At 36.0% G+C, this 10906-nt stretch overlaps 1 protein-coding gene across 1 annotated transcript; it reads left to right on the top strand.

Moving 5' to 3' along the window:
- Positions 1-1058: 1058 nt before the first annotated feature.
- LOC145098240 (uncharacterized) lies at positions 1059-1914 on the top strand. Its single transcript, XM_079035894.1, has 2 exons — positions 1059-1082; positions 1192-1914. Exons 1-2 carry the CDS (start codon positions 1059-1061, stop codon positions 1912-1914), a joined length of 747 nt encoding a protein of 248 aa, XP_078892020.1.
- The last annotated feature ends 8992 nt before the right edge of the window (positions 1915-10906 follow it).

Here is a 10906-nt window from a genome sequence, read left to right as displayed (position 1 = left end):
TTGATCTTGACATTAATAATGTATGTGGACAAGGTTATGATAATGGATCAAATATGAAAGAAAAACATCAAGGAGTGCAAAAAAAGCTTTTAGATATAAAATCAAAGGCTTTTTATACTCCTTGTGGTTGTCATAGTTTGAACTTAACTTTATGTGATATGACTAATACTTGTCGTAAAGCTAAAGGTTTTTTTGGAACAATACAACGTATCTATATATTTTTTGCAAATTCCACTAAGAGATGGAAAATTTTAAAAAGATAATGTGAAAGGGTTAACTCCTAAATCGTTGTCATCCACTCGTTGGGAGAGTCGTGTTGATAGTGTTAAAGCTATAAGATTTCAAATTTTTGATATACAAAATGTTTCACTTCAAGTTGCCAAAAATGATAATGATCCAAAAATAACAATTGAAGTTAAATCCTTAGCAAAAAATGAACTTGGCAACTTTGAGTTTATATTGGCATTAGTATTTGGGAGAATTTCATATATGCCCCTCTTAAACTTCAAAATATCATATTTGCCCAACTTAATTCCTCAATATCATATTTACCCTTCATAAACCTTGAAAATATCATATTTGCCCAAATCTTTTTTTATAATGTTTTTAATATTTTATAATCATTTTTATACCTTAGAATTATTATAATAATTAAAAATTTTAACCATATTATCTTTACGTCTATGATACTAGAATGTGAACTTCTAAATTGTTGGAATGTTGCCCTCTTGACAAACAAAAAGATTCATCTTCAACCCTCTCTATGGAATGTATATTTTGATTGTTTAGTTTTTGTTGTTGTTGATTATTATCATGTTGTACATGGAGGATATTTTAGATATTACCATTGATATTTTGATGTTTAAAAAGTACATATATGATATTTTGATGTTTAAGAAGGGCATATATGATATTTTGATGTTTAAAAAGGACATATATGATATTTTGAAATTTTATCAAGGGTAAATATGATATTTAGAAATTTTATGAAGGGTAAATATGATATTTAGAAATTAAGTTGGATAAATATGATATTTTGATGTTTAAGAAGGGCATATATGAAATTCTCCCTTAGTAATTGGGTATGAAATGTTAAACATTGTTGATTTAATTAGCAAACAATTGCAATCAAAAGATATGCTTATTGATGTTGCTATGGAAAAAATAATGGGGTTGATTTCGTAATTTGAGGAATATAGAGAAAATGGGTTTTTAAATGCTTTACAAACCGCAAAAGATATTGCCTTAGAAATGGGGATCGATCCAATATTTCCTAAAAAACGTGAACCTAAAATAAAAAAACATTTTGATGAGATTTCAAACGACACTTCTTGTAGTTTTTCACAATCCGCCCAAGAGAAATTTAGAGTTAAATATCTTATTTATATTGTTGATCAAACAATTACTTCTTTAACTACAAGGTTTGAACAATATCAACAATATGATAAAATATTTGGCTTTTTATTTAATTCAGAAAAATTGCTTTCATTAGATGATATAACATTAAAGTCTTGTTGTATGTCTCTTGAAACTTCACTCAAGAAAGATGAGCAATCGGATATTGATGGAAATGACTTATATGTTGAATTAAAATTACTTTTACATCTCTTGCCTAAGGAAAAATTGACAGCAATTGATATTCTAAATTTTTTAAAACATGTTGATTGTTTTCTTATTACATCTATTGCATATAGAATTATGTTGACTATTCTTGTTACTGTTGCATCTGCAAAACGGAGTTTTTCCAAATTGAAGATTTTGAAGTCCTACTTAAGATCTACAATGACTCAAGAACGAATTAATGAATTGGCTTTGATGACGATTGAGCGTAACATGTTGGATAAAGTTACTTATGAAGATGTTATTGAAAAGTTTATTTCAACGAATATTAGGAGGATGGCTGTTTTCAAGTAGAAGCTAATTTTTTTTTGTATTATTTTGAATGAAATTTTAATTTTATGTATTTGCAATATAAAATTAAACTATAATTTTTTTTTGCTTAAATTTTGAGATCTTTCAAATTTTAGGGCCTATTTTTTTGTTAAATCGCACAAGGTCTCCAATATCTCGGGGCCGACTCAGAGTGAGAGTTGAACTTGCTGATAGAAAATCAATTGAAGTCGACTCAGGAAAAGAAAAAAAAAAAAGTTTATCCAAGCTATGGCAGATAAGGGCATATGGGTATTGTGGAATATTAAAAAAGACATGGTTTTTTTAAAATTGCCACTTTAATCATAACATAAAAAACATCATACAATTTTATAAATAATGTATAATTATTGTATATACAGACATGTTTTCTACTTTTATTTACCGATATTTAAAAAACTTAAATATATACAAAAAAATCTCATAATTATATATTTATATGAAATATATCTAGTTTTAGAGGTGTTATATTGAGAAATGCTAACAAAAGGTTGACAAAACTTAGTAGTTTCATATTCGATCAGAATGGGAAAAAATAATTTATTAAAAAAGCATAGCTTGAAAGAAAAAACCCATAAAACTTAATGATAAGCCTTGTTTCGACTTGACAAGCATCATGCATAACAATCACCATAAAGCTTTTTGGGAAATCCGAGTCGCGCCTAGCCGCCATGGGAACCTTTTAAAACTTTGTTTTTAACTATATGCTTCACTGAATTAGTTGGATCTCTTTAATCTCTAGTAGAAAAGGAACACAATTTAGACCTGTGTTTGTGGGTATCGAACCCAAACTTAGCTGAAAAAAAAAACATTATTTATGTGTTCATTCAGGTCGAACATCTACATGTTGTGCAGTTGTGGTTCATAATAGATACAAGACGTTTGTATCAGTGCAAAGCAACGTTGGCCGTCAATAAATAAAAGTTAAGAATAAAAGAAAATCGCATTTGGATTTTCGTTTTATATACTTTATTCTTTTGTACTAGAGATTCTTTGACTTTTTCTATATGTTGGATTGGACTGCCGACCACCCCAATTGGGCAACCAATAGTTTGACTTTTATGTTCGCTATTTCATCATCTGTTATTATTCTTTTTAGCGAACTGCTTATTATGTTCCCATTTAACTTTTTGTATAGTTGTTGATAACAACAAATTTATCATGCAAACATATCCGTGCTTCCTCTACCTACAATACTTTTCAAAATAGAATAGTTATAACAAAAAAATACATCTTACTGTATAAAAAATAATAATGCTAGCAAGAAAACATTAATTACCCTAAAAATGCATATACACGGAGTAGACTTTTTTTTTTCTTTGGCAAACTATTCTCCAAAATCCACCTATATCACACGTTAATGTACAAATGTACTATATTCCTAAATTATTCCTAAAATTCATCTGAATCGCCCATAAGGTACAATTTCTATTCAACCAAACTAATTTTAGAGTTTTCATGAAAGGGTTTAAATTGTGGTTTGAGAGACGTATCTATACTTGTGTAAAGAATGTTCTCACTACAAGAATAATAGCCATTAGCGGTGACAAAGAACTTTCCTCCGCTAAAGGTGTGCGTCGCCGCTAATGACTATTCAAGATCGATATGTGTCAAACGTTAAGATGAAAACGTGGCCATCAATTTAGTCTCTAATCCAATGACTGGAAATTCACATTGTACGCAAATTTTAGCAGCGACACGTTTGTCGGCGACAATGTCGCCGCTAATACTTAAAAAAGTACCCCCAAAGATTCCATCCAAAGTTGTTGCCGCTATTACTTCATCCGTTATCGCCATTGGTTTTGTCGTCGCTAATACCCTGCGCTGATATTACTCCCTTCCCTTGTTCTTCCCAATTTGGTCGCATCTTCTTCCTCTATCGATTTTCTCCATCCAAAGCCACCATCAGCGTCCACGACATTGGTGACCAAAACTCATTATCGACGGCCCCAAAGCTATCATCGGCGACGTCACATCAACGGTGTCCAATCACCATTTCCGACGACATCTCAGTGACAGGTGAGACTTCCCGTTTTTTCTCTTTTTTCTTTTCGTTTTCTCCTCTCGCCACTAAATATACATGTTGGTTGAAGCAATTTCAAGCATTTTTCTAGACTTTTGAAATCCCCACCAAGCTAGAACCTTGTTGTTGTCGATCGCCACCAACATTTTACCGTCACCACCACTGTTCTCGCCAGAATTAGCTACCACATCATAGGTTTGTACGTGTGTGTATAATGTTCATTTTGTGTATGTAGAAGTGTATTTGTATGTATATGTGTATTTTGTCTAGATATTATTATGTATACATATGTGTTTTTGTATGTGTATTATGTATGTATTTATGTATTTGTATGTGTATCATATATGTGTTTTTGGATGTGTATTATTTTTTTATATGTTTATTTGTATGTATATAAAATTATGTATGTAGTTTGTGTATTTGTATGCAATTTAGAAACTACAATGCTATAATGAAAAAAAATAGGATGCTATAATGGAAAGTGTACTTGTATGTATATGCAATATGTGTATTTTTATGTGTAAGTGTATTTCTATATATATATATATATATATATATATATATATATATATATATATATACATGTATGTATGTATATATGCATGTATGTATGTATATATGTATGTATGTATGATTGGAACATCACTTAACTTCTAAGGGCTTATTTGGAAAGTACAATGTTATAATGGAAAAAAATAAAAAATAAAAATGTAGGATGCTATTAGGAAAAATATGATACAATAATGTATATGTAATATGTGTAGGATGTATGTTTAAATTTATTTGTATGTATATGTATATATGTATTAATTGGAACATCACCTAACTTTTAAGGGCTTATTTTAAAAGTTCAATGTTATATTGGAAAAAAATGACAAAAAAATGGACAGGATGCTACAATAAAAAAAAAATATGATACTATAAATAAAAATTATATGAAAAAATATGATACTAGCATTCTACATATCAAGGTAATGGGCCGACATTAGTGCTTTTGAGCCATGGATCTACAGAAGAGACCCACCTCACTATCAGAAGAAATAGTTGCAGCCATACGCTGCTCTCAATACCAACTTTATTGGTCACCTATACAATAAATAGAATGACCAAAACTCATAATACAGATCAAAATATCAAACATAACCCTAGGCCAAGATTTGGTCAAAATCAAGGTTAAAAGGCAACCCATTTGGCCAACATATCATAGCCTCCTTCGCTACATCGTAATCGCAAACTGCCAAAATAGATGGGTCTAGACCAAGGCACCACGCCATTGCGACCTTAACTGCTCTGTGGTGATGCGTCTTAGCAGCCTAAAATTTTAACTTTTGTTCATTCAAGTACACAAAACTCCAAATCTCAAATCTAGACCTTCCCATGGTCTTGATGGATAAAGTTCCAACTTTATCCCTCAACCCCCCCCCCCCCCCATAAGCCAAACTCCCAAACCTAATCACTAATTGTGACTTAATGCATCAAGATTCTCATTAAGCATCAATTCCTTAATGCTACATTTCCAAAGTTTCCAGAAGAATTTCTTACACCTTTAAGACCATAAAATCATAACTTTAGGGACATGCATGTCCTTTCCATTTTTAAGGCAAAATGGGCCAAGTTTCCATGCATGGCCTCAAAACTCAAGTCTATTTCAGATCCAAAGATTCAAATGCTCCAAATGGCATCGAGATTCGTAAAGTTACAAACTTTATGAGATCTCACCTTCCAAAGACCACAAAGCATGAGGAAAAGGGACCAAAATCCAAGATCTAATAACCTAGTAAGAAAAGATTGAGTCTTGAACACTCACCCAAATCCAAAAAAGAAGCTAGAAGACGAATTTACTACTTACAAGATGATTCCTCACAAAAGGCTTCCTTCTCCTTCAAAAATCACCAAAAGCACCTAGCATGAGTTCACAACTTCAATAGACGCTAGGGTTAGGTTTTCTGAGGTGAAACAGGGTTTGGAGGCTAAGGATGAACCCTAAAATGGATTTAGAGAGGTTTGAATATGAAGGGAACCCTAAAATAATCATGGGCTTGGACCTAGTCAGTTGCCACACCGTGGTGACCTACAACACGCCTTGGTGGTCCAAAAGTCACGCGACAGAATTCGACCTCGACGCGTCGTGGTGGCTCCTCCACCACGCCATGGCCACCGCCAAAAAAATCACAATCAACAACAAAATGTATCTCGTGAATATGTTTGTTACAACTCTCCCCCGCTTAAATTTGATTTATTCCTCGAAGTTGCTCCTTACGTCCTTCTAGGTACACCAGAAAACCTGGATAATACACCCATAACCTTGATACGGACTGAGAAGTCAACTCAGGAATACAACAACCTTCTAAAACTATAATCGAACTCAACCTTAGCAGGGCTCTTATACCCTGATGACAAACGAATCCTTACCCCACTAGTGTTAACCACTAAAGAATAACCATCACTACTCTGCCTAAAATCCAAATCCCAAAACCTTCTCTGACTTCTTGACAAACATACCATTTAGAATCACTACCAAATCGACTCCACTTTGCAACCCAAACTAAGCATCAAACCTTCCAATGCTAGATCATCTTGTTGTTTCCACTAGGAGACAGAATCCCTGACCATTCACTATTGCCAAAAACTTTTCACTTGATAACAAGGAGACTCCTAACACGAATATCAATCATTGGTACCATCTCAATCTCATCTTGTCATCCCACAATTACACTTCTGATACAACTGAGACCTCCTTGGTCTCATACTTACCTACCAATTAACTAATATACCGGGTTCCCCACCGGTTGCTAATGTTGATAGCCTCCCACAGTTGCACTTTGCGACTCCTGAACAAGGGTCCATATGGCAAGAGTTGGCCTAGCTTGCCTGCTATAATGGCTCCAACAACCCTCTTAATCCAACCAAGGATAACATAACCAACCATTAAACCGATTTAATGAAACCATTTTGCTAGAAATGAACGCTATATGCCTAACTATAGTCTTACATCACAACCGGCTTCATACGGCCCAATCTTCCTTAATTGCATGAATGTTGTGGCCTTCCCACAGTCTCACAACTTGTCTTGCCATGGTCTAATCCCACCTAGAGGAAACTACGAGCCAAATCATAGATTCACCATGCTCTCATAGTTGCTCAAGGACCAAGTGAATGCTACGGGTTACCCCCACAGTCTTACAACACCACCACATTACCTGCCAACCTAGTGAATGTTACGACCACCCCTGTAGTCTTACAACACTTCTATCACTATCTACCAACCAAGTAAATTCTACGGCCACCCACATAGTCTTACAACACTTCTATACTGCCATGGTCCCAACCCATGGTCATACCGCTCATCTGTTATACCAACCATAATTATCATGAGTCAAACCCGCATTTGAATATACCCCAACCAAGTTTTTGGGTTATGCTTTGAATCCTAAAGCCTTAATTAGACAAGAACAAGCAGAGAGGCCCTAACACAACCCTTAACCTGGTCCCAGTCACATACCCACCATGTGTCACTACAGATGTGCGTGGTAACCTGAATATCCATTCTTGTGTAACCCTTAGACCAAACGATTCTCCCCCACTTGGATTTGACTGTGCTCATCCACTCCACAAAAATTGATGGATTCCATTCCATCTCGCAACCTTACAATTCAACTGTCGACAACCTAAGTTTACAAGATCTTGCATTCCATTACTAGCCAATATTAGCGATCACATACATTCCAAAACAAGATGAATACTTCCCAAAATCTCAACAAGCTCCCAATACCAAGTACTTCCCATTAACTCCACCACAAGTCCTCGGTGACTTATCAGATGAGAAAGAACAACATATCCAATATCGAAACGGGTACCCAGTCGATTCCACCACCTACTTGGACTTAAAGCAATTCCCATGCAAACCTGTAACTGACCACAATATGGAGGTATAAACTTGAAAACTGTTGATATTACATCCACGATCAAACCAATTCCTCGTTGCCTCGAAACCATGAAGAAACCCTACATATCCTGCATCCAAACCCGACATGCCCACCTTGCAGGTTTCTTGAATTACTGTTGATACCACCATAGATCAAATCGTATATTGATCTTTTCTTACATTAAGCTTGTTCTAATGATGATTGATGCCTCCCACATCTAAATCAAAAACTGGCTCACCCAAAATTCCCTAAACAGGACCCTCGGTATGCAAAATGGCATATGAACATTCTCAAGATAAAAATGTCTAGACCATCAGGAAGAAAACTTTAATATCTAGGTGGAGACTTAGATAAACCACACATATCATCTCACACACAAACATATAATCATAAACACAATTAATAAGATCATGAAGGAAGTGAATACAGCACATATCTATGATATCCACTAATGGAACTTGGATTTCAAGACCATACAAGTTAGGGTACTCACACCACATACCAGCTTAAATGATTTGCTACCCAAAGTACTTACCGTGACACAATTCGAAATCCTTGATCCACTTAATCTATTGACAAAGAACTTTAATCCCTTTATTGAAACGGACGGATCACCAATCCAACTACCCACTTTTTGAAAAAAGAAATCGATGCACTCGAAACATTTTTAACAAAGTCCATTTAAATCTTCTTAACAACCTCAGCATCTGAACAAACCCAAACAAATAATTCACCACCCACACTTTGGAGTGATGGTTCACTACTACTCTTTCCCTACCAGAAGCAGCAACCGGTTTGAAGCCTGTCAATAAACAGGTTACATCCAACTTGAACGACACAAGCGTTCCTGAATTCAGACTTTGTTGCCCCAGGAGGGAAACATTCAGCTTCCAATATATCTCTTTCTAAAATCTTGTGATGCGAGGTACACACTTACAATTCTTAAAACATGAATTTGGCAGTTACTCATCCTGCACTTGCATTCTGAACAATCCATTACACCTATTAATCATGACAGATCCCTAACAGCTCGAGTTCCAATAATCTCATGAACTTACTCTGCAACTCCTTCTGACCCATGGTGCTGAGACCAATAAAATCAATCCAAATGTTGATCCTTCAAACGAAGCACTCATCTTATTCTCACCTAGGTGTCACGAGATGACTCGCTCACCGTGTGCCACTTAGTGTAACTTCGACTAAGTCAGACTTTTACACTTCCAAGAGATGTATAAACGATTAAGTAAGCAAGATAATAAGGCTTTCAAGATTTACAAACGAAAGAGAACATCTATTATGAGAGCTCAAGAGGATACAAGGAAGCTTTCCGATGATTTGGGAGCAAATGAGCTCATCCCTATTTATACTTGTCCTCCCCCTTCTAGGGAAGTTTCTAGATATCACTACATTAGTCCTATATTCATGACTAATCTAGATTATTCTACAAGCTACATGTATTTACAAGTTTCCATGAAATGTACTAAATTATTCTTCGATGTCCTAGAGAAATCTAGGACGTTCGAGGATTTATTGGTCTTTACTTGCAAGTTCTCCCACGTTCTTGAGTACTTCAGAAGATTCTAGATACTGTCCGTGACACCCTCCCCCACCAAAGTCCTTGATGTCCTTGTCAAGTTTTAGTTTGGTAAGCATCGATCTTGTCATGGAACTTCCATAAATCTTGCTCTCGCTCCCAGCTAGATTCTCTCTCGTGGAATCCTTTCCATCACACATAATAATCTGTCCAATTGGGCGATCCTGTTTTTCGAATTACTCTGTCGGCTAAGATTTCGTCCACCTCCTTATCATATGAGACGACATTGGCGACTGGGGCATGGTGTGATTCACTTCTAGACCGATCTTTTCAACAATCTTGTAAGGCCCCTCGTATCTTCGAGTCAGGCCCTTATGTACTTGCGGGGTAGATTTGAACATTCTTTGGGGAAGCTTTACCATTACTTCGTCCCCTACAATGAACTCTCCGGGCTGCCTTTTTCATCCGCTCATTTCTTCATTCATTTGGCTTCCTTATTCAAGTAGGACTTTGCTATGTCGAGCTCTTCATTCCACCCTTTTGCAAACTTATATGCGGGAGGGCTTGATCCAGTGTAGCTTTTAGTTAGTTCGTTTGGTGTTATCGGTTGTTGACCCGTAGCGAGTTCAAAAGGACTCCTTCATATAGCCTCGCTTAGTTGTAAGTTATAAGAAAATTGAGCCACATCTATTAACTTGGCCCAATCTTGTTGGTTCGCACTCACAAAGTGCCTTACGTAAATCTTAAGCAAGTGATTCACCCTCTTAGTCTGGCCATCTGTTTGAGGGTGAAAACTAGTCAAAAAGTGAAGATCTGATCCCATGAGTTTAAATAACTCTCTCCAAAACTTCCCTGTAAAGCGAGGACCTCTATCATTTATAATGCTTCGTGGGAGTCCCCAATACCTCACGACGTTCTTAAAGAATAGTCGTCCGACTTCTTCGGTCGTGCAATCTCGTGGGGCGGGAATAAATGTTCCATATTTTGAAAACTGATCTACAACTACCATTATGGAGTCGTATCCTTCATACATAGGTAATGCCAAGATGAAGTCCATCGATATACTCTCCCATGGTCGTTCGACAATCGGTAGTGGTTCTAGGAGCCCTGCTTGTTTTGCTTGTTCCACCTTGTCTGGTTGGAATATAAGACAAGTCTTCACATATGCATCCACATCGCTTCGCATACTTGGCCAATAATAAGATCGTTCTATAAGTGCCTGTGTACGATGGGAGCCTGGATGTCCAGCCCACTTAGAGTCGTGACATTCCTTCAGGACTTCATGCCTTAAGTTGTCCCATTTTGGAACATACATCCGGTTGCCAACTGTGAGTAGGAATCCTTCTTCGACCCAAAATTTTTCTTGTCTTTCCTTCTCTAACCATCTCCATCAAGTTCTTGGCTAGTGGGTCGTGGCTTAACCCTTCTTTTATTCGATCGCCAAGGATACACGTTGCCAAGGTAAGAGTTGTTAGTTCTGCCTTGCGACTTAAA

The sequence above is a fragment of the Lactuca serriola genome, chromosome 4, assembly GCF_051521515.1.
Source record: "Lactuca serriola cultivar US96UC23 chromosome 4, Lser_US96UC23_V15, whole genome shotgun sequence".
NCBI classification, from domain to species: domain Eukaryota; kingdom Viridiplantae; phylum Streptophyta; class Magnoliopsida; order Asterales; family Asteraceae; genus Lactuca; species Lactuca serriola.
The sequence above is the reverse complement of the archived record's forward strand: the minus strand, read 5'-3'. Positions and strand labels throughout refer to the sequence as shown.

Bases quoted from the DNA above. Each gene is read 5' to 3' on its own strand.
- LOC145098240 (XM_079035894.1), top strand. From the start codon at position 1,059: ATGAAATTCTCCCTTAGTAATTGG. The intron at 1,083-1,191 runs GTATGAAATGTT...TCGTAATTTGAG, and splicing joins AATTCTCCCTTAGTAATTGG to GAATATAGAGAAAATGGGTT.